The 26030-nt window shown below is 37.3% G+C and overlaps 1 protein-coding gene across 1 annotated transcript in view; it reads right to left on the bottom strand.

Annotated features, from left to right (window-relative positions):
• Positions 1–25667, bottom strand: part of LOC149796363 (uncharacterized) — a 27673-nt gene extending 2006 nt beyond the window's left edge. The window contains exons 1-3 of the mRNA XM_089960215.1: positions 24784–25667; positions 17111–18343; positions 15780–15796 (exon numbers count right to left, since the gene is read on the bottom strand). Coding sequence (XP_089816341.1) covers positions 15780–15796; positions 17111–18343; positions 24784–25321 — 1788 coding nt within the window. The 5' untranslated portion in view covers positions 25322–25667. The remainder of the gene's footprint in view (positions 1–15779; positions 15797–17110; positions 18344–24783) is intronic.
• Positions 25668–26030: the final 363 nt, after the last annotated feature.

Here is a 26030-nt window from a genome sequence, read left to right on the forward strand (position 1 = left end):
TATAAACAATGGACTGATACTGAATTTCAAGTCATTGCTCAAGACATTTACTCCAAAACCAATGATAGCAACCATGGCAACAATCAAAGAATATTTAAGGTCCGTAGCTCCCCAAAATATAGCATCAGGTGGTGATAAGTCTGAATTAAATGGAAATCATATGCAACTTTCTCCCACTGGGAATTCAGACATGAAACTTTCGGTACAACACCAAAACAATCAGGGCAAGATTGGTTAGATTCCAAATCGGGCAGTCCACCCAGACCCCTTCATTAGCTGAAATAAGAGCTGTGCATTGTGAATGGCCTTTCGTGTCTGCATTGACAGCTCTAACAAGGGATAATAAAAACCAGTTGCTCCAAGAGGACACCATTCAGCTGGAAGCGCTATTAAACAATGCGTCTGTGCTGAAATGGGGAACTGATAATAATAAGGTAAAATAAACCACTTCTTCTGGAAACAATACAACTGAAGGCCCATTAAGATAAGTTATTGAAAGAACATGACCTGAGTGCTGAACAGTGCATAATTCTTAAAGATGTTAAATCCGAAGTACCTGTATAAAAACAAAAATAATGTGTTGAACAAATAACTGATATAAAATACAGTTCTGCTGCCATTAATCCAGAAGTTCTCTTGTCAATAATGGAAGATGATCCAAAAATTGCATAAAACATATCTCTAAGATAAGAAATGGGAATGAAAAAGACATGGCAGTTGAGGATAAGAAATACGTGATTGGATTATTCATGGGTAATTAGATATCTGTGTCACTATCGTATATAACTTTCATTTTCTTTGGAGGAGGTGAAACTGTTTGTGACATACTAGTGTTATAGTTAATATTGATTGTAAAATTCCCCCCGTGTATGAAACACCCTACAAATACAGACCCTCTCTGATAATCATGCGCTGAACTTAACAAGTTTCATGGTTTCTTGGAACATTTATACTTTCTTTCTCGGAAATATGGCAAGTTTTGCTATTAGTGGTGGAAATATATGCTGCAGGAAAATCTGCCTGTTGAATAACATGTGGATGGATAAATGATTCTTTCTAATTGGTAAGTGCATTATTCGTCATTAATGTTTGCAGGTACATGTTTGATTCACCTGGGGCACAATGGGGTAAACATTTACGATTTTTGCTCTCGTACCTTTAAGAGTCAAGATGTTCCCTATTTTCTTTTTGTGTTATCTATATCAGACTTTTTAATTTAAAAAAAATCTTGTAAGTTATTTGTTTCTTTCCTCCAAAAACTATTTTGGTAAATTTCCCCAAGCGTCGGCGTATGTTTGATCGGAAAACAACTCCATCAGGCCAAGCAGAAGACAACAATGCTTGCGTCCCTTGATAAAATAGTCCATAACACATGACTGACGCGAATGGTCTGAGATAACCAGACTGAGATAAGAAAAGTAAGGTTAGCATGACAGGTAGATTTCTCTGTCGCATGCGTGAGAATAATGAAGACATGGCAGTTGAGGATATGCTGAGATTAATCAAAGACATGACAGTTGAGGATATGCGGTGATTAATCAAAGACATGACAGTTGAGGATATAGGATGATTAATCAAAGACATGACAGTTGAGGATATAGGATGATTAATCAAAGACATGACAGTTGAGGATATAGGATGATTAATCAAAGACATGACAGTTGAGGATATACGGTAATTAATCAAAGACATGACAGTTGAGGATATACAGTGATTAATCAAAGACATGACAGTTGAGGATATACGGTGATTAATCAAAGACATGACAGTTGAGGATATACGGTAATTAATCGGACTAGAGACTCAAAACATTAACAGTAATATGGACATATTTATCAAACGTAGAACACTGAACGTTATTGATACTATCACAACAACAGAAAACACATGTTCTCTTTCAAACCTCATGGGAATGGAAATCACACGATGATTCTGCTTGAATCATCATTATACTAATAATAGTAGTGAAACTCACGACTCTTCCAGTATCAGGGATTCTTCTCCATAAAAGAAAGTTAGCAATCCCCAAATTTGATAAATTTACACATAATAAGCATTACTGATTGACTGATTGGTGACTGCATCATTAAATTAGTAAATAAAAACGCCTTAAACTTGGGTCAGAGTCAAATCATGACCTGGAGTGGAAACTCGTCACATCCCTCATGTAATCAGGGCAAGGGTCCTTAATTTGAGACAATCGTCTTAAGTGCTGGCGGAAACCATGTTAAAAACAGCACTGATATTAAAAACGTTGCAGACAATTTGTTCCATATTCTAAACAATAGTTACTTGTACAACCCAGCTAGTTAGGTCTTAATTTGCACAGTTTCTCAAAGAAATGAAACTGATATTCGAAACTATAATGCCTTAGTAAAAAAAAACACAACAACACTGCCATGAATAGGACCACACACTGACTAACACTGAAACTGTATTCATGACAAGGTCTGGCTTGGTACTGTAAATGCCATTGCTAAGGACAGAACCAATTTGCACAAATGGAGATTCACACTTTTTGCATGTAATAAATTATAATATTCCACGACTGTTATGGATGTCTATATCGTGTGCTTAATTCTCGTCCGTGATTGGGAGTCGTGTAGTTCACGCCTACTTGCTTTTTGTCATGATTCTAAGAAGTAAACAAGCTGTTTACTTAAATTTGAGTTTAAATCCTAACCTTCTTTACGAACTTAGAATGTTCTGGAAGCGAACATGTTTACAATTTTGTAGAATTTCCCATCGGTAATTTGGGTTTTCCAGAAAATCTATTGCGTTGCAGGTCAAGTGTAGTTTGTATAAAAAAAATAGGTTCGGTAAACAATTATTCGTCCCATTTTAATATCAATCTTTGTGAATCAATCATTAGAGTTTATAGCTGTGTTCGTACATAATTTGAGAAGAATTTATTTACATTATTCATTAGAATTATGAAGTTCAAATTGACGTTTTGGAATAAAACTCTATTTTGGTATTATTGAGAACTCATTGAATGACATTTTGAATTGTATCATTGTGGCATATCATGACATTCAAGACTCCTTGTACATCAGGACATTCAAGATTATTGGAATTCATTTGGAACATTCTATACTTTTGGAGATGTGATAGGACATTTAGGATTTTTTGGATTTAATTCACATTAAGCAAATGTCTTAAATTTTCACTTTGTAACTTAGAGAACTAAATTACTACATTTTGTTGTTGGTTTCACTTCCTTTCTATTACTTATTTTAAGACGAAGATTCGTAACACATACTCTGAGGCAAACGCATTAACCGGAGACACGGCAGGAAAAGTAACTCAAGTAACAAGTAAGGTGTATCTTATGATTGAACTGAACCTGGACATGACCATGAGTCATGCAGACATACTTGGAAAACACACGACTGTTCAGAATATGGTCACATGACAGAGTATTGTCAAATACTTCACTCTACAACAGGTGTTGGATTAGGATTATGAAAGTAATTCCGATTATGAGGCAAAATTAATCTGATGTTTCAAGACGATCTTTGGGCACGTTGCTGGGTGAAGTTGCCCTTCTTGTGTCCTTTGGGAGCTCAATTAAACAGCATTTCAACGACACTTACAACTACGATGGTTATTTTCAATGTGGAAATTCATTAAGTATCTCTTTTTGCTTTGTAAGTAAATCATTTCTAAAATGTATTTACCCTTCTAGACATTTTCAAAATATTTAAGCAGATCTAAGCACCTTGTGTGCCCCGCCTAGTGATGTTTATTTTGACGATTTATAAAATTCAGAAATAAGAAGGAAAAGGTTAAAGCACCAAGCCTGTAAATATACAAGGTGTGAATATTAACCTGGACCAACTGAACAGAATGTTAACACCCAAGGTTAACAACGCATATATTCTGGGACTTACATAAACAAATTCAAACGGCAATGATGCAAATGGTTTACTGTTTATTGACAGATATGGCAAAGTAGACGTGACATGGGTGTAGCGGTTTATTGTCTATTGATAGTTACAGCACACCATCTAGACGTGACATGGGCGTAGGTGTTTCTTGAAGTGTATGGCACACAAACTATACGCAGCATGGGTGTAGGTGTTTCTTGATGGGTATGCACACCAACTAGATGTGATATGGGTGTAGGTGTTGTACTTGTAAGAGATGGTTTATCATTTGAAAGGAGAAATGATCAAGAATCAGATGAAACTAAAAATATGGATCCAGGTAAGCAAAGAAAAAAGGCTGACGTTCCTGATGGCTTATAGGTCTCCATCAGATAGAATGCGCGTTTTGAAAGCAATTAAAGTGCTTGATAGAAAGAAAAAAAAAACGAAATTATCACGGTGTCGGAAATTAACTGAATTTCAAACAAACGTTTGCTCTTACCAATTAGTGGATCAACCAAAACAAGCAAATGACCACTCAAAAACTAAAATAGATCCTATCTATACAAATCTGGAAGTAAATGTGACAAAAGTACATATTCCTATGATAGGTCTAAGTGATTACTTCCCATTTTCCTAGCCAGATATCAGACAGAAAAAACAACTGTTAAACCAAAAACACAAAAAACCGTAACATACACTAGTATGTATCATAAGCATGACGATGAAAACAAATTACTGGAAGACCTCAGTTATTTTCCTTGGAATATAGTCCAATGTCTGGCGATGATGATGCTTGGCATATGAAGCCATCATCATATGCAAGTGGTTGATAAATATGTACATGCAGAGTGCAAAGGTACTGCCGTGTTAACTCCTGACGTTCTAAACGCTGTGAAAACTCAGAGCTGTAGGTTAACAAGGACGTTAAAAATTATGTAGAAACGGAGTACCGAAGTCATAAAATATATAGAAACGGAGTACCGAAGTCATAAAATATATAGAAACGGAGTACCAAAGTCATAACATATGTAGAAACGGAGTACCGACGTAATAACATATGTAGAAACGGAGTACCGACGTCATAAAATATGTAGAAACGGAGTACCGAAGTCATACAATATGCAGAAACGGAGTACCGAAGCCATAAAATATATAGAAACGGAGTACCAAAGTCATAACATATGTAGAAACGGAGTACCGACGTCATAAAATATGTAGAAATGGAGTACCGAAGTCATAAAATATATAGAAACGGAGTACCGAGGTCATAATATATGTAGAAACGGAGTACCGACGTCATAAAATATGTAGAAACGGAGTACCGAAGTCATAAAATATGTAGAAACGGAGTACCAAAGTCATACAATATGTAGAAACGGAGTACCGAAGTCATACAATATATAGAAACGGAGTATCGAAGTCATAACATATGTAGAAACGGAGTAACGAAGTCATAAATATGTAGAAATGGAGTACCGAAGTCATAAAATATGTAGAAACGGAGTACCGAAGTCATAAAATATGTAGAAACGGAGTACCGAAGTCATAAAATATGTAGAAACGGAGTACCGACATTATAAAATATGTAGAAACGGAGTACCGAAGTCATACAATATATAGAAACGGAGTACCGAAGTCATAACATGTAGAAACGGAGTACCGACGTCATAAAATATGTAGAAACGGAGTACCGAATTCATAGCATATGTAGAAACGGAGTACCGACGTCATAAAATATGTAGAAACGGAGTACCGAAGTAGTTATTGGTGCAAATAAAGATTATTATCAACAAACTCTAGAGACGACTGCAAATAAAATTTTATGTGCAGTCTTTAATATTGTTATTGTGGCTGAAGCCATAAAAAAAGGTCACCAAAAAATCCATCAAATTTACCAGGAACGACTGATTATTGATGAAAATGATGAAATACAAAATGCGTGTAATGAGTTCTAAGATGAATGAACTCATTATAAAGTACAGTTATGACAAACTAAGAAATTTCTGTTCAAAAACATTTCAGCTGACAAAATAATTTCCAGTCTCTGCAATATCTAGTGAAAAAATATACAATCTTTGCAAACTATTGAGCAATGAAGCAACAGGTCAATGTAACATTGGCACACGTCTCCTGAAGCAGCTGAAAATATATTGCTCATATATGTCCTTCCTCAATGGCAGCCGTCCGTCTACGGGAGACGATTTTGTAGCTCCAGAGTAAGCTTTTGTTTCTCCTTCTTTCTAGCTCTCTTTTCAGCTTGCTTTATGTTTCTATCTTCCTCGGCTTTTTGAACTCCCTGTCTGACAGCTAGACGCCAGGTGGAACGGTCGTTAGCACAGCTCTCCCAGTCGTTGACATTGATGTTGGCCGTCTTCATGTCCTTCTTGCAAACATCTTTGTAGAGCAGACGTGGTCGTCCAGTCGGTCGTGCACCTTCTGCCTTCTGCTAACTCCCCATATAACAGGTCCTTGGGAATGCGGTCTGGGTCCATTCTCTTGACATGGCCAAGCCAGTGAAGGCGCCTCTCGCTGAGAATGGAGAATATGCTGTTCATGTTGGCGCGTTCTAGAACCTCTGTGTTGGGTACTTTGTCCTGCCACTGGATGTGCAGAATGCACCGCAGGCATCTCAGGTGGACGCTGTCGAGTTTCCTCTCGTGTCTTGCATAGGTGGTCCATGTTTCGCAGCTGTAGAGGAGTGATCTGAGCACGCAGGCTTGGTAGACACCCAGTTTGGTCTTCTCGGTGAGGTTGGGGTTGTTCCAGACCCTCTGGTTAAGTCTGGCCATCACTACTGATGCCTTGACAATCCTGCCGTTCACCTCAGAATCAATGGAGAGTGAGCTGGAGATGTTGGACCCGAGGTATGTGAAGTTCTCGACAACTTCCAAGTTGTACCCATCGATGGTGACAGAGGGAGGGGAGTCTGTGTCCTGCACCATGACGTTCGTTTTCTTAAAACTGATGGTCAGTCCAAATTCCTAACAGGCGTGGGAGAGGCGGCATACCAGCTGCCGAAGAGCAATTCATGGATGAGTACCTCTGCGAGTTTAGTCCTAGCACGGAGACGGGCGATGTTGAACAGCACAGGTATGGATGTAGACTCCATCACTACAGTCCTTGAAGGTGTACTGGAGAAGCATGGAGAAGATGGCGAAGAGCGTCGGCGCAAGGACACAGCCTTGTTTGACTCCGCTGATGACTGGGAAGGCCTCCGATGTTGCGCCATTGAAGCACACTGTGCTGTACATGTTCTTGTGGAACGTCGTGACGACAGCAAGCAGTCGTGGGAGGCAGCCGATCTTCTGCAGGATCTTCTGAAGAGTCCACTTCGACTGACCAGTTCAACCGCCTTCGCTAGGTATATGAAGGTAATGTAGAGTAGAGGGGCATCTGCTGCTCGCGACACTTTTTCTGCAGCTGATGTAGTGAGAAGATTATGTCTACAGTTGACCTGTCGGCTCGAATCCACACTGGGTCTCTGGGTAGACGTGGGAGGCTAGGATCTGCAAGCGCGCCAAGGTAACACGTGCGAAAGCCTTTCCGACGATGCTGAGGAGGGAGATTGCCCAGTAATTGTTGAAGTCGCAACGGTCTCCTTTGTTCTTGTACAAAGTGACGATGTTGGCGTCACGCATGTCCTATGGGATGTATCCCTGTTCCCAGCAGAGGCAGAGGAGTATGTGTAGGGGCTGGAGCAGTGCTGTTTTCCCGCTCTTGAGGACTTCAGGCGGAATGTCGTCGGTTCCAGGAGCCTACCCACAGGCAAGGCAATCGATGGCTTTTCCGAGCTCTTCCAGGGTGGTCTGTGTGTCTTGTTCCTCCATGAGAGACAGGTCTGGAATGGCGTCCAGGGCGGTGTCAGTAACGTTGTTTGGGGTTGCATAGTGCTCAACCCATCGCTGAAGTTGTTTCCCCTTGTCTGTGATGACTTCGGCCGTCTTGGACTTGAGGGGGGGGGCGGTCTTGGAGGTGGGGGGTGCCTGTCGCCTTCTTGATACGTCATACATTCCTCTTGCATCCCCGATGTCGGCAGCTGTCTGTATACTAGTGCAAAGGTGCAGCCGGAAGGCAAGGATTATCTCAGTACCTGATGACGGAGGTTCAATGAAGGCGACTAGCGTGTTCTTTACGGCAAAGCCTACACCGTCCTGCCTAGGTTCATCCGAGGGCTTCCCTTGCCAAAAGAACGTGTAATTGGCTTCTCTATGGTGCCGCTGTCAGCCAGTCGGGTCTCTTGGAGGCAGGCAATGTCCATGTTCAGTCGGAGAAGTTCTCTGTCAATGACGGCAGTCTTCCGTGCATCGTCGATCTGCTGTAGATCAACGGTCAATCCAGGACACATGGTCCTGATGTTCCAGGATGCAAAACAAAGAGCTGGAGTGTTCTTATTTCTTCTTAGAGTCTTTCCTGGTGCAGCGTTTGTGGCCCATTTGTCGAGATGGTTCTCTAAGCTCCAGGCACGCAGTGAAACAGGCAGGCCATGACTGGCAGCACCTCACTGATGGGGGCTGCCCAGCTTGAGGCGGGCGGTAGCTGTCCAGTTAGACATGGTGATCTCTCCCACCGTCTGAAGTAAGCCCTGGAGCCAAGCTCTACGCCAATCGAGCTTTGACTTAGAACCGGTAAACTGCTACTTCTCGTGTCCTCTCCATTGGAGCTACGAAGCCTGGGCAGGGTGGTATGGGGAATCAGCTGTTGTCCATGCAGTAGATCCCCCCTCTGCACGCAGCTGGTGGGCCTAAGGGAACGACGAATGCCGATACAGCTTGGAACCAACGGCGTCTCAGGAGTTACCGGAATGACGTTGAAGTCGATGTTAGACCGCCTTATTGACTCCATCTCCGGATTTTCTGTCGGGGTTTACTCCCTTAGCCTTTCCCATGAGTGGGTATAGTCGCAAAGCAGCAGAGGTTTGGAATCGGAGTCTTCCTTCTCCAAGATGAGCTACTATCCAAGGTTTACGAGTCCCATATACCCAAAGCAACTGGTTTTAAGGAACCAGTGGCCCGCCTTCACCCCTTCTCCTGTTAGTGGAAAACGTGGTCCGCCGGACTTCGAAGCTAAGCTACTCGCGAAGGCTAGGAGCTTAATTTTAGTTGACAGAGGCGATCAGAGACGCAAGCCGTATGGGGAATTTCTGGAGGAGTGGGGCGCTTGTCTCCCACACCCACCCCGGCAATGTCAACCACGCTCATATACGTAATGTAAGTATATCCACCTCAGTGCTGCCAAGACGCGGAAATTGGAAAAAGTTAATCTCATTCATAAGTCAGACGACAAAGATGTCAACAGAGACATAGCCATATATATTTCACCAACTCTGTCCAAAACTTCTTGGAAGATCTTGACTATCTTATGATGTATTCATAAGAGAAAATCACTCATGTAAGATAGTCTTATGATGTACTCATCAGAGAAAATCACTCATGTTAGACAGTCTTATGATGTATTCATCAGAGAAAATCACTCATGTGAGACAGTCTTATGATGTACTCATCAGAGAAAATCACTCATGTTAGACAGTCTTATGATGTACTAATCAGAAAAAATCACTTATGTGAGACAGTCTTCGTTTATATGCTAACTAAAGTATTACTGCCTTAGATCAAGGAAAATTAGCTGGATCTTCAATGGTGATTTTAGAAAATCCTTAGTTATTGACCATATATCACATATATCAATCTGACAATTCCAGGTTTGGTTTGTTTGCATCCTGTATGGCAAGGAGAACACAAAGAGTCACAATACATAACAGCTGATTTTCTCTGAAGACAAACCAATTTGTGTGGAGTGCCACGTGGATAATACATGTGTCCACTCCTATTTTTTATTTTTATAATTGGTCTGCCTCTCTTAAAGCAACTGTATTTCTTTTGTTGACGAATTTGCATACGACACAGCTCTCGAGCATTTCATATCATACTAAGAGTTGTTCCTCCAGCTCTCAAACAGTTAAGATCAGACTTAGAAGTGTTCCTCCAGATCTCAGACAGTTAAAATCAGACTTAGAGGTGTTCTTCTAGAAGTCCATTAGTTAAAATCAGATTCGATGTGTTCCTCCAGAGCTCAAACAGTTAAATCCGACTTAGAGGTGTTCATCGGAATCTCAAGCAGTTAAAACAGGCTTAGAGGTGTTCCTCCAGATCTAAAACAGTGAAAATAAGACTTCGATGTACTCTGGCTGATTTCAAACCGTTAAATCATAACCTGAACGTGTTCCTTCCGATATCCTTTAGATTATAATCATGGTGTAGTGAGTTTCAAAACCAAATAAAGAACTCAGAAAAATATTTCAGTGTTCGATACAAATAATTTATAACAGAATCTCAACAAAATTCGAGAACTATACATTGTTTTAAAAAAAATCAGATTCACTTGATAAAAAGAGAACCCTTTTTACCTGATAAATACTATAAAATTCAAGGTATAAATTCTCAAGACTTAAGTTTTGCTGTGTTTCTATTTGCATACTGTATACACATGGCTGGATCGTGTTCTTATAGTATTCATTTTCTCTTATTACGTCCGTATCTAAATTTAAATATAGTGTTCTTACATTTAGTGCTATAGAACTTGTTTATTTTTCCACTGAATAGTTAGCATGTGGTTTTTCTTACCTGTGTGTGCAACTATGTACTAAATGCGGTTTTTCTTACTTTATGTGCAATAATGTACTAAATGTGCAAATAAAAGAGTGACATGAGGTAGATTAGTTCCATTCAACTTAAATAAAGTAGGTATAACTATTATTATTATTATTATTATTATTATTATTATTATTATTATTATTGTTGTTGTTGTTGTTAATATTATTATTATCATTATTATTATTATTATTATTATTATTATTGTTGTTGTTGTTGTTGTTGTTGTTGTTGTTCTATTCATCACATATTATGGGACTTACTTCATGACTGTATTTAACCTTTAGAACTTCTGCCAGGGACTTCGAGAGGTAGAAAGCCAAAAATCAAGACTCTTTCAAATAGTTACTATGCGAAAACGTAAAATAACAGGCAAGGTTAAAGGTCACACAGAGGTTGATAAGAAGGCAAGGTCACACAGAGGTTGATAAGAAGGCAAGGTAATAGACTGAATGATCAAAATATCCCATTAGGCAAGGTACTATAATTAATTATCAAAATATCCCATTAGGCAAGGTACTATAATTAATGATCAAAATATCCCATAAAGTAAGATACTAGATAGAATGATCAAAATATCTAAGGCAAGGTACTATAATTAATGAACAAAATATCCCATAAGGTAAGATAGAATGATCAAAATATTCCATAATGCAAGGTACTTGACTGAATGAACAAAATATCCCATAAGGTAAGATAGAATGATTAAAATATCCCATAAGGTAAGATAGAATGATTAAAATATCCCATAATGCAAGGTACTAGACTGAATGAACAAAATATCCCATAAGGTAAGGTAATAAGCTGAATGATCAAAATATCCAATAAGGTAAGATAGAATGATCAAAATATCCCATAAGGTAAGATAGAATTATCAAAATATCCCATAAGGTAAGATAGAATGATCAAAATATCCCATAAGGTAAGATAGAATGATCAAAATATCCCATAAGGTAAGATAGAATGATCAAAATATCCCATAAGGTAAGATAGAATGATCAAAATATCCCATAAGGTAAGATACTAGATAGAATGATCAAAATATCTAAGGCAAGGTACTATAATTAATGAACAAAATATCCCATAAGGTAAGATAGAATGATCAAAATATTCCATAATGCAAGGTACTAGACTGAATGAACAAAATATCCCATAAGGTAAGATAGAATGATTAAAATATCCCATAAGGTAAGATAGAATGATTAAAATATCCCATAAGGTAAGATAGAATGATCAAAATATCCCATAAGGTAAGATAGAATGATCAAAATATCCCATAAGGTAAGATAGAATGATCAAAATATCCCATAAGGTAAGATAGAATGATCCATAAGGTAAGATAGAATGATCAAAATATCCCATAAGGTAAGATAGAATGATCAAAATATCCCATAAGGCAAGGTACTATAACTAATTATAAAAATATCCCATAAGGCAAGGTACTATAATTAATTATAAAAATATCCCATAAGGCAAGGTACTATAATTAATTATAAAAATATCCCATAATGCAAGGCACTAGACTGAATGCTCACAATATCCCATACGGTAAGGTAATATGATGACTATCCCATAAGGTAAGGTACTAGACAAAATGATACAATATCTACTAATGTAAGGTTGTTTTTGTTGCAGGGTTTAAAGCCATGTTCCAGCACAAGGAATGCTGTACATAGCGGCCAGTATAACGCAAGAGGAAGAATCCTGGAAAACCTGGAAGAACCACTTGCAAGCTTTCTCACGTACCCACGTTAGCCAAGCAGAGACTCAAACCCACGCAGACAGAGGTGAGATGGCAATGATCGGGAACTGTGAGCGCTTTAGACCATTTGACCACTCCAGGCCTCACTAAGGTAAGGTGTGTGTGTGATTTGGATTTTTAACGTAGCTTTAACAATTTTTCAGTCATATCGCTACGATGTCTACAGTGTGACAGTTTATAGTGATGTATAGCACTGGGGCATCATGCCGCAGACATGTAGCATGATGTCCACCCAGTCACATTATCCTGACACCAGGCCGACCAGTCCTAACATTAACCTCTTAATGCTGAGCGCCAAGCGAGGCAGCTGTTAGTACCATTTTTGTAAATCTTTGTTATGACTCTGCCGAGGATCGAGCACACGACCTCCCGCATCCGAGGCGGACGCTCTAACCACCAGACCACCTGAACGGTCTAAGGTAAGGTAATAGACAGAATGATCATATGATCCCATAAGGTAAGGTAATAGATTGATTACAGTATCCCATAAGAAGGATCACAATATCCCACAAGCCTTTTAGAAATCATGAGTATAATAAATATTTGACAGATGATGACTCATAACACAGGATCAAGGCTTATAAACTGCTATATGACTCATTTATTTTTCATCTAATACCAAGATGCTACGTATCGATGATATTAGCATACGGGTCACGACCTTGCTTGCATATATTAAGCAATATTTTTCTTTTCTTTTAATGGGTGCTTAGGGAATTACATATAATTTACTTTCTTCTTTTCTCCGAAAGCAAAGTTAAAGTGCTACATGAGGATTATATTGCCAGTAATATTAAATGAAACATGCTGTGTTAGGATTATATTTTCATTTATACTAGATGAGAAATGCTTATTACAATTATATTGTAATACTAGATGAAAAGAGCTGTTTGGGATTATATTGTCATTAATACTAGATGAAACACTTTGATAAATATTCACTGATCAAGATCTGTTCAAGTGAACAATGGCAAATTCTGGTTAATACAATGAACAGTATCAGTGACTGAATTGTTGATACTAATCAATAAATGTCTTATTAAGACCTCCTTAACACCTTGTAAAGCACATACACTAATTTCCACAATAATTGTTGTGCTGTTGTTATATATATATATATATATATATATATATATATATATATATATATATATATATATATATATATATATATATATATATATATATATATATATATATATAAAGTGTGAATTTTGCAGGTATCATTATGACACAGCAATTTTAAAATGATTCATGTGAACTTGCACGGAATTAAATCCGCGGGATGCTGAAGATGAAAGTAGTTTTATACATCTATTAGGGACTTGATTGATTCTTGATGAGGTTCCGTTTGATAACGTTATCAGGCAAGACTGTACAAGGGTGAAGAATAGATTTTGCTTATCGACATGTCAAGGGTTGAAGTGTTGCAGAAGCAGCGTTTGTACCTGCTGAAATATGTAATAAGTTGAAACTTTGCAGACATTGTTATATTAAGGGAAGCGTTACTAATGACAGTTAGATAAGCCTGAGTTCAGATTGAATAAGTTAACGATGTAGGGTGAGTTTCCCAGGCGAAGTCTCGTGTTTTAAAACTGAATCACATCGCAGAACAGGCAGTTTACGTTTTTCGCGAGGCGAAAGGTCTTGTCTCAAGTGGAAATGACAAAAACCCTCGTACAGATTGTCTAAGGGACGTGTAGATAATAATCTGAGAGACCGGTAGCTAGGGGTTTAAGGAGACGGTTCTATTTACGGGGTAAAAAGAAGCCAGCCTCAAAGCAAAGCAAACACGTGCTCTCTTAATTTCATATATAACTGTTCTTGATGTGAGTCTCTATATACTTGCTTGAATTGATTTCTTTTAAATGATACATGAATCGTGTATGCTAATAATTGATTATTATTAGATTTGTGTGCTGCTTTATGCTAATGTGATGTGTGTGTGTGTGTGTGTGTGTGTGTGTGTGTGTGTGATTTGGATTTTTTACGTAGCTTTAACAATTTTTCAGTCATATCGCTACGATGTCTGCAGTGTGACAATTTATAGTGATGTCTTGCACTGGGGCATCACACAGCATACATTATCCTGACACCAGGTCAACCAGTCCTAACACTAACCTCTTAATGCTGATCCCCAAGCGAGGCAGCTATAAGTACCATTTTTATAAGTCTCTGGTATGACTCGGCCGGGATCGAACCCACGACCTCCCACATCCGAGGTGGACGTTCTAACCACTATACCACCGGAACGGTCTTTTATGCTAATTAATTGTTAGTTACCAATAGGGTAGTATAATGTAAGGATATTACCTGAGGCCAATTAGCAGCGAAATGTCTGTTGGGAAATTTGATACCAGTATTTTGAGCAACGATATGGATATTTATATTTATTTCAAGACTTCAGGGAGAACAAAGTGTAATGCTGTATTTATTTTATTTATTAGGACAATAGCTGCCACGCATAATACCAGGGATTCCACGCTAAATGCAAGGGGATCCACGGCTGATATAAGAGTGAACGGACGATCTATGAGTGAACGATCAAAAAAACAAGAGTGTTCTGTGCAAGTCGACCCCAACCGACAAGCTGTGTTGATTCTGGAGAGTGGCCAGCTATCAGGTTGTGCAGACATGATGGACACTTAAAGTCGAAAACGCTCACTCGATTTCGTAGTGAAATCTGCCGTGTCTATGTAACCGAACTGCTAACTGCATTTTTGAACTTTTAGTGAATTTATTTTTCTGGTTGAATCGTGTCCTATATTGGTCTTGTATATAATTATTATGTTTATCTGATCAATTAAATTTTTATATCCTGTACACGATGCTCGTGGTTTTTTTTTTTTTTTTTTTTCTACACTGTATCTCTGCTAAGATCTCTCTACTTATTCGATCCATTAATTTTATATTCTGATATACGGTCGATCCTGGCTATAACACCGTTTCCTATCATCACCGAAAAGAACAAAACTACCTGAATAAAGCTATAAACTACAAAGGAAATCGAGAACTTAAAAATAAAATAACATTTTGTGAAAGACCTGTGAAAAATATTACCGCAAAACTTCAATAACTTAACTATCAACTACTGAAAAAGCCAGCATAACTCGAAAAACTTGCTCAGTCCCCATGTAAACCACTCAAAAGCCGAACATGACTCAACTCGTTCAACTCCGGTGTAAAAAAAAAAAAACTATTGACTCAGCATTACTCGACGAATTCGCTTAGCCCCGGTGTAAAGCATTCTCCAAGAACAACGTCATTTATACAGGAACGAGAGCGAAATGTTTCGCATCAGTACTTTGTGTTTTTGAAGTTATTCTATGTACGTTTAACGAGTCATACACAGAGAGAATATTAAAACATACCTACTTCCTATAGTCAATACTTAAAAAGCATGAATTAGTTGGCTTCAGCTAATATATAGGTATACATGTATAGCTTGCACAATGTATCTAGAATAAAAATCTACTTAAAAAAAATTAATTTACTCACATGCGTCGATCTCCAATCTGAAATTATATCAATATTAGGTAATAAATAATGTCAAAATAGTGAACTTGGAGAAATTTAATGCAATAAAACTTTAAATGTTTTCATACACGTTTGCTACATCCCAGTGCCTGAAACTGACATAAATATAAAAACTAATCAAGGTGGACCGGACGGACAGACGTACGAACAGAATGAAGATATAACAAAGAGTGCTCTACTACTGTTATGTCGGGCATAAACATCCAAATCTTGAAAGAACACAGAATACTTTTTCCGCCTATTTAACATGCATATCCGAGCCTGTTTGGGATTTGAACTGCCGGAGAAGACAAATAACTTAACATTATGTAGCTTTTGTTTAAGTCAGCATTGCCAAATAAGCACTCTTTCCTGCTAGTTTTGCTGAATGTGAACATTCGAAATCGTGTGCATCTAGTTTAGATGGAACAATGGAAATTGTTTGAATCTAGTTTAGATGGAACATTGGAAATCGTTTGAATCTAGTTTAGATGGAACATTGGAAATCGTTTGAATCTAGTTTAGATGGAACATTGGAAATCGTTTGAATCTAGTTTAGAACCTAAAGTTTTCAATCCTCGAAGTCACTGATGATATTACCCTTCCCTTCAATTAATACAAAACAGTGTGAAAACAGTACTTGTAAAGTTGCACGAAGATATCTTTCATTGTCATGAAGACACAGAGGGTAATCCCACTTCAGACATAATAAAAACGACTTATATTGAGGGTATAAAGAAATGTAACTTTTAACTGAAAATGTGTATAGAATATTTTGTCTTGAACCATGACGATGTGACCATGTTTTGCATGATATAATCAGACATGATCTATTTGGCTCATTCTCACTATACTGCTTGAAATGCATTCTGACCATCTTAGTCTCTTCTACATCAGCCTCATGTCAGCCATCGGAATCAATTGGTTGAAGTACTTGAACAAAATAACAGCCGCTCAGGCTATAAGGAAAAGCTACGATAAACAGCGGTTTCTTTAGTGTTTTGATGCGCTGCAATTTTGTTCTCCCAACACATTGCTTATAGTACAATGAGAGGCGAGAAGTTACCTTGATGTCAAGATGGCGCCGTTCGATTCGTAGCAAGTTTTAGTCAGTAATTATACTGAAAGAAATGTTTTGCGAACCAAATATAATGAAATAGTAGCTGTTTATCTCGTCTGATTTTCATGTTTGAGCCGCTATTGTTTCCTCAATTGATTATTTGACTTAAACATAAAACCACTGCCAAAACGTCATGAGTATAAAGCATTCTCGTGACGTACGATAAGAGGTTATTTACTATTTGTACGCTTACCTGTTTCAAATGATTCTATGAATTGCCTAATTTTTATGCGCTGTTCTAGGAGTTCTAGTTTTTCCTTTCTTAGTAGTTTTTCACGCTTGTACTTTGCCTTCTTTGAAGAAATCTGTGATCTGTCTGCCTGGAGACGGCTTGGGTCCAGACTTGAATTAGTTTCCGTAGATTTTCGTCTTTTCTCACTTTTCTCTTCACTGATCGAAGTAGGTATGGGTGGTATTACAATCAGTTCTAGTCTCTCCCTAGGGGATGCAAGGTCCACTGATTGTTTCTTCATTCTTTTAGAAGCTTTCGATCTTTTGAGATTAACCATCAACAAGCTTAGATTTCCATTGCTACTCCCCAGGTTCTGCTGTTGTGGAGAATTGGGTGGGATTGTTCGGGTAGCAAGTCCGGTAGTTTTCTCCGACGTGTCAGCTTTAACACCATAGACCGTCATATACTTTGATTCGTCCTTAAGGTTCACGATATGATCATGCCGTCTCACATGGTTCTTAATGTTATCACGTGATCGCTGTTTCACTGAATCCCTCGTTGTCCTTGGAGTACATCGCTGTTCTCGTGCACTTTGTATTTTTCGTTTAGGGTCCTTGTCTCGACTGTTTGTATCTTTAGAATGCATACTTTGATAATAAGGTAGCCTCTCCTTCGATTTGACTTCTCGATTTGTGTCTAGCCCAATCGCAGAAATTCTTTCATTTTTCGGCCCACTCCGATATTGGTGGTATGGATGATTGAGCATTCTAGGTAAATCTTTGATCCTCTTTGATGCCAGACCATCATGTATTTTGCCGTATGTGTAGGACAGTTCCTCGGATTCTGCGTCAGAAACAGAGTGTACAGAATCTGATGTGCAATCCTCAGAAGAATCAATCCACGTCTCAGAATTTTGTTCAGGGGTGGACTCTGAATCCAGGGAAGAACTACAGTTCCCTAAGTTCGAATCAGCTTTTTCTGGGCCTGGAATCAGTATGCTGACCTCTATTTGCGTTGATGGAAAGTTTTCAATTTCAGTGACCTTGTTCGAGTTGAGATTTAACTTTTCCAAGTTGGCAAGAGTAAGATTTTCTCTACTGTTGAGCTCTCCTCCAATATTTTCTGTTGGAGATGATGACAATGTCAATGTGTGCTTCTCATTAGTGTCTCCTAATGTGTTCTTCATAGAAACATACGCTCGACTTGTGTTGAAACTTCGGAAGCTTTGGTCTCTGACAATCCCCCTGGTAAACTCTGAAAGCAGACAGACGGCAAAGGAAAGAAATAATTGTAGCTAAGTTATATCTGTAGTTGAAAGTTATATGAGTACTTCTATGGGGCACTTGAGAGCCACACAGGATTTAACATTACACGTACGATTGCATGCTGGGGAGAAAACACTTGAGAGTAAAACGGAAATCTAATGTCAAAAGGATCCATAGGTTTAAAACAGTGAATGACATTTTTAAGCCAAACCTTTAAAGAGCCAAACGAGAACTGATCATTTCCGTCGGTGTACATTTTGGTCGAGCAGTACAATAAATGTAATGTTTTTTTGTTGCCTATCAGACACCCCCACAGTCCGCAATCCGCCATTTTTTTACTATCCAAACACAAAATACGACCCACTCACAGAATACAGAAGCAAACATAAATTTCATAGACTTTAATGAAACCATGTTTTGAATTTTGTTTTACGTAGGTTTACACAAGCGTAATGAAGTGTTCACGGATCACTACTATATACAAAAAACACATTGTACCAGCACAAGCACATTACACTCAAGAAACACACATTTTATAAGGGAAGTGGATATTAACTTGTATGCTTGGTGGAGTAAGACAAAGACATGTAGAAAGAGAAATACAAACATACAAACACATAACTTAAAACACATTATAGGGTACATTGATAGCATCCCTATTTGCTAGAGACGTGGGTGACAATGAAAATTGTTTTTGGTGAGCGGTAATGTGATTTAACACCTTGCAGGACGGTCATGTTTCACCACAGGATTCACCGCAGCACAAGGATATTTATTACTGAACGAGAAATATAATTCCTGTGTTCATTTTGCACGTTATCTCTTCTCCTCCCTCCTGCTATCGCTGCTGTTGTTTCTGTTTTTGCCATCTAAGATAATCTGGATATACTTTATGCTCCTCGTTGTCTTTAGTCTCACCGAGTCAGTGATTTTGCTAATTGTAGCTGTTGACGAGTCAGCGATGGAGGGGGACAGACTGTATTTTCTTCTTCCTTTCTTTTGGATTAACGTCGCTTGCACCCATTCAGCTGTGCTACATTGTGCGGCTAGGTCTGAAGATGACTGGTGAACGCACAACTTTATATGGAAACATCATGACGTGAAGCAAAACATTCTTCTGATCCTGTACGCGAATGTGAAGAAAAAAGAAACGTGACCAGGATCGATATAAAGCAATGTGAAAGAGTTGGACAAAACATCTTGTTTTCAATACATCGAAAACAAAACATCATTTTTTTTAAAAAATCAAAACGTTTAATAATAAGAGGCTTCTTCATAACACAAGGGAGGAATTCAAACCAACAATATTAAACATAAACTTATTTAGAAGGCTGACAACGTTGTGAAGACAAACTTGATATCTCATGATCTAAGGCTCTGTAATTTTGGCATTGATCCAATTTTCGTTTTTCAGCTAAAGAAAGAGATAACAATAATAATCACAAAACCATATTTCTACTTTTATCATCATCTTGAGTACTCACGATAAAAAAGACGCTAAATAATCTAATGGAACTACAAGACTGTGCTGAAGAAGATAATACACAATACCGTCTACACATCATGGTATCGGATCCTTGTATGCTTTTTAGACGCTAGTAAGGCATTTGACGGGATCAGTAATTGGACACTCTTTAAAAAGTTGCTTAATATTAAAATATATGTCTAGATAGTTCTTACTTTAGTTAATTGGTATGGCAAACAGTTGTACTATGTAGTTCTTACTTTAGTTAATTGGTATGGCAAACAGTTGTACTATGTGCAATGGAGAAGTGTAATAACCAGGCTGTCCATTTTACCGATTGTGTGCGTCATGCTGATGTTATTTCCCCTTTGTTATTTAATATATACATGGACGAGTTAAATCGTAAACTGGGTCAGTGTTACGTGGAGTTACGTCTGCCACCAAATGTGTTGTTTCTTAACAATTTTAGTTTTGCTGATGATATGTCATTGACAAGTCCTTCTATCGCAGGTTTAAGGAAATTATTAAAGATATGTGAACATTTGAGAATGATATCATCTATAATACAAACAAAATCAGTATGAATGGTCTTTCAGACAACTTCTTTCAAATTACCATCTCCTCCCCTTGTACATCTTAACGGCAATGCTCTTACGTTTGTCAACAGTAATGCGTATTTGGGTCATATTTGAAAATCCAACCAGTCAGATAATGAAGATATGAGACATTGCAGATTTTTGTGTACTCGAACTAACATACGAAAATTTACGGACTGCTCATTGAATATCAAAATTAGATTGTTGAAATCTTGTTGCTGCAGAATGGATTGTGCTCCTCTGTGGACAAACATTAGTGAATGTATGAAACGAAAACTAGTTGTTGGTTATAATAATAGTCTTCGTTTTCTATTAGGCATTCCTAGACGAAACAGTGCCGCCAAAATGTTTGTAAATTATAATATATTCAGTTTTGATGAAGTAATGAGAAAGTATGTATTCTCAATGAGGACAAGAATATCTAATAACAAGAACTGTTTATTTGGATCTCTTTGGAACTATGACATTCGTTTAAATTGTCATATTATTAGCAGATGGAACAAATTACTCTTCATATGTGCAACTTAATTTCATTCTTAACAATGCAAGACACAGTTTATTGCTGTACATGTATCTGTATACTTGTATATAAGATACATATGATTTTGTATGTTTACAATAGTTTTACTTTATATCGATATTTTAATTTAGAATTATAGACTATGTAGTCTGAATTAAAGAATTATTTTCTTTTTACCTTATCTAATCTCGCAATATTCAATCTAATCGACATATCATTTCTTCTCAAAAGTCAATGAGTCATCTTCCAGAGAAAGTAATATGTAACAATGAAAATAGTCCACACTATCTTCGTTGGGAAAATAGACAGCTTTTGGATGCTGTCCTTTTCGATGACTCGTCTGCGTTGATCACATAGGCTTGACAATCGTTAAGTCTGCGATGGAGAACATCGTCTTCAGCACACACCACATGATTCCAAGAAGCTGTGTGCTATCTGTGAGTCAGAATCTATTCATTCGTTTTCTTTGTTTTCTTTTTGTTTGTTTCTGTCGTTGTGATCAGTCTCCAATTTACACCTGATTTTTTTTCTTGAACAATTTTGTCAAGTAAAGAGTATACCCGGTACTCTGTTGCAAAAAAGCTTCGCTGTGTTTGGTTTCTGCAAAGTCAACAAAGGTAAGGAATAGTCACACAAGTCTTTATTTAAGGAATAGTCACGCAAGTCTCAAAAGCGTCCCTTCTAAGAGATAAGAGGCAATGTCTCTTCCAGATACTCTTTACTTCTTGACTCATCATTTGTCGTACTGTTTCTGACTAGGATGATCGATTTTGACATCACATTAACAATGTTCTCTTCTTAGGCCTGTAATTCTGTCAGTAGCAAAACAGGAGACCAAATGTCGTTCATTTTCAAGCCATTTTGACATCCTGAATGTATTTATTAGCTTCTTGTTGACTTGTGTTCTGTGGATGTGGTGACGGTTGTTCAGGATCATAAACACCTTCATTGCCTATCTCAATAGCCTCTTCGTATGACTTTTTTCCTTCTAATATTCTGGAAACACTTCTCTCAAAATGATGATTACTAGAGTATTCTCAAATTCTACATATAACATTACGCTCACTACCAGAGCTACTGCAAACTAAAGTTATACACTAACTTGGTCATATCTTAAAGAGCGGAAATGACCTGCGTCACTACCTAAGTCTGGAGTGAAATAAACTTCTCACAAAGCATACCTTCCTGAATAATCGTCGTACAAAATTATCTGGCTGCAGTTAGTTCCTAACAGTCATAAGGCTTCAGGAAGTGTCAAGTGAGATCTGAAGTAATTTTATGGGAGAATTCGGGTTCCTAGGGTCTGGTACACAACCTCTGGTCATCTCTGGTGACTTCTATCTTGGACAGGCAGAAATGTTGGAACTAAAAAGGATTTTAATCGATGACCGCTGGCTGAGGATAGCATTGCTGATTATGCCTCTGCGCAAACGTTTAGGTAATTGTCTTTGAAAAATATTATCTCCGATCTTGGATTGGAGTCCAGAGGCAATGGTGAAGGTTTTCACTTAAACTCGTCTTAGTGGATACTTAGCTTTCGGTCTGCCCAGAGTTTGACTTACGTCGTTTCACACTTTATGTGAAACTTCAACAAGGCGCACGTAATGTCAGGTGTCTCTTTGATTGCTTTGTAAACGCTTTCATTAGCCATCAAATGAAACACGGTACTACTCCCTCCGATTCAATCTACGTTTTACGAATCTGTGGTCATAAAATAAATAACAGAAAGAAGCAAAACCAACAAGTTTTCATTATCATTGTTACAAATGAAAATATAAGAGGAACTTACAGTATTATGAAGTGAACCCAAACTAATCATGAAATAGTTCTTTTGAAGTCCAAAAAACGAAAGGTTCAGTATAAACTTCAAGACCGGAAATGTATTGGTCCGCCAAGAATGTGACATTGTCAAAACGGCGTTTTCACGAATTCCTTTGAATAATTCATAATAGTTCTAGATTTATATTATAGTTCAATGCGCACTTTATATTTCCAATGAACAGTCCAAACAAATGTTTATTTTCCTCTCAAAAATATCTAAGTACAACATAAAACACGTTTGCAGACTTGATGTTACAAGAACATAAGAAATAAGAATGACTCCCAAATAGGAATGAATCTGTTCAGTTCTCTCCTTAAATACATCTTCAAAGGTATATTACGACTATATGTCGCAATATATTCCACGTGACAGAACTTACTAATTAGTCTAATATTTCAAAATACCTATTCATGTGACCTAACGCATCTAATAGGAATTAACGTAATACTTCTAAGATACCGCCTGGGAAAAGATCGAATATCTCGTAAACATAATTATTAATAATTATATTATTAGTAACTGTCAAGACGTTTGTAAGCATCTATATATAGATCCTTGCAATTCTGCGTTCTTTAATATCATAAAATACACATTATGCACGTAAGAAATCCTAGGAATTCCCTACAATGTACAGTCATGAATAAAAATGTAAAAAATTAGACAAAAATCACGTACCGGGAGTTACAAAATAAACAACAACAAAAAAAAAAACACCGCTACCCCACCCCCCATATTTACCTAACAATCAGGCATACATACATACCAAATCAACAAATACTTGTCTTGCAACCATATGTTCCAATGCAAACTATCCAGCGTTTCTAAAATGTGTCGTTAACCACCGTTACGCTTCTTCTCTGGTAGTGTATAAGTATATTTGTGGGTATAATGTGTATATGATACTGCGCGTGTATGTTTGTTATGTAACTCCTCTCTTTTAACATCATAGCCTCTTGAGTGATATGTGTGTGCTTTGTAAGTATGCATAATTTTGATATAATCCTACATATTTTCGTTTGTTAATAAATGTAGGGGTAGATAACTGGGTTTGGATTGTTCTAACAGCTTATTGGATGGTGACTGGAGTATTGATCACTGCAGCGGCAAGTGATACTATAATGTAAGTGTTGAGAGTAGCTAACATAATGGTAAATAACTGGGTGCCGATCACTACCAATGGAGTATAGTGATATAATATGGGATCTGGGTAGAAAATAGCTGTGGTGGATAATAGATAACTGAGTTTTGGTCTCTCGATACGGCGTATTCGTTAGTAAGTGTACTTTTAATTTTAAATATTTAGTTAGAGAACATGGAGACCCATGATGTGAACCATGTGGGCGTTTATAAAATTTACTTGCTAGCTGTAATAGAGACCTAAAACCAAATGGACATTTATAAAATTTACTTGCTAGATGTAATAGAGACCCAAAACCAAAACGTACAGCCTCAGTGATACATTCTCATCTTTTAAATTACCTAGTAATCCAGAACTCTCATAAATTACCTACTTACTGGAATTCGGATTTTCACAAATATATTTCCATAGAATAGATTTTTCACATGTCGATTCTTTTGATATTTGTTTTCGACATGCAACCCCTCGACCTGCAACCCCTCAAAGCTTTGGCCACTAGCAGTGTCGCCAACATATCTAATTTACCGCTTAGGATCAACAGATTTTGCTAAGAGTAATAAATATTTTATTACAATTAAGACACAGAAAATTTATTTTATTTTTATAATTAAGAAATACATTTGATAGTAGAATACACGTTTGCTAGCGCTTGTGGGTAGCATATTCGTACGAATAACAACAACGTTACACGTTTGCAATGTATGATAACATATTGTTTGACTCTCAAATATATTTAAACTATCAATCTCTCTCTCTCTCTCTCTATCTATCTATCTATCTATCTATCTATCTATCTATCTATCTATATATATATATATATATATATATATATATATATATATATATATATATATATATATATATATATATATATATATATATATATACCGGAAGTCGAGACTTCGTCCTCCTCAGGTATGGTTTCTAGTGCATGCATTCTACTCTGTTCGTCATGATAACCTTCATCTTGATGATAATCAGCCGAGATGGAGTCATCTGAGTCTTTGACGGACATTGATAATGACATTGCCTTCGCCTTTCTTGTTTTCTTTTTCTTTCTGACATTGTCCTTGAATTTTCCTACCACTCTCCTCATCAAAAACCTCAGTCGTATCTTCTCCAGCTTAGTCCTGATGGTTTCCTGTTCCCTGACATACTCGTCCCTTTGAATCCTTCTTTTTTCTTTCTGGAGATCCGTTTTTGATTTCAGAAGAATTTCTTGATGTTTCTTGATAATTCCCACATTATGTTTGTGTTCCTTATACCATTGATCTACACGTCTGTCCATTTCAGAGGAGGCGTTCTTAAGCTCGTGCTGCGTCTTTGGATCCAGCTCACTTTTCCTCATAAATTTCAGTTTGTGAAGATCCATGGATTTCCCAAGAAAGACATCGCCATGCTTTCTGAGATCCTTATGAAAATTCATGTTTATGCCACAGAACTAATTTATTCAATAAGAAAACTCCGAAACTTTTTATATGCTTCTAAATTGTTCTCTTCAAAAGCAACTGCATTAATACTGGAGAAAACACAATAATCTGCTTTGAAATCCCTGCTAATTCTAACAGGTGATGCGTGGTTTAAAATCGTATTGAACTATATTGATAATTATATATTAAGACACTACCCTAGATATATCACATTCTAAGGCAATCCATGCAATGGATACAAAACAAGTGTCACAGTAATCTAGATTATTCTTTACGACACTTATGCAAATCCAGTGTTTCATTACGGCCGTTACACCGTACGAACGTATTGATGCAAAACTCTAAAACTATACAATGTTTCTTCTGTCCATGCTGGGAAATCAAATGAAAGCAATGTTTTTTAATAAAATAAAACACCCAGTCAGCTGATTTGCAAATGTGAAATAACGACACAGCCAATGTATGTTTGGTTGTGTCTGAAACCATTATGTATTTAAGATTTTGTCTTCACGATGCCTTGGTGTAATACCTTACAAAACCTATTCAAATCTGTGAAAGAAAGAGCATAATACAATTGGAGCTTTTTTGTTATTTTTGTCTCTTTGAAGCCAAATCACCATTCAATAAACAAGACGACATTCCACTTATGAAAACAAACAATGCAACTATGGCACATACACAGAGCGGGACAAAGAAAATAACTTT

Source organism: Sinohyriopsis cumingii, chromosome 6 (assembly GCF_028554795.1).
Source record: "Sinohyriopsis cumingii isolate HCF-2022 chromosome 6, ASM2855479v2, whole genome shotgun sequence".
NCBI lineage: Eukaryota > Metazoa > Mollusca > Bivalvia > Unionida > Unionidae > Sinohyriopsis > Sinohyriopsis cumingii.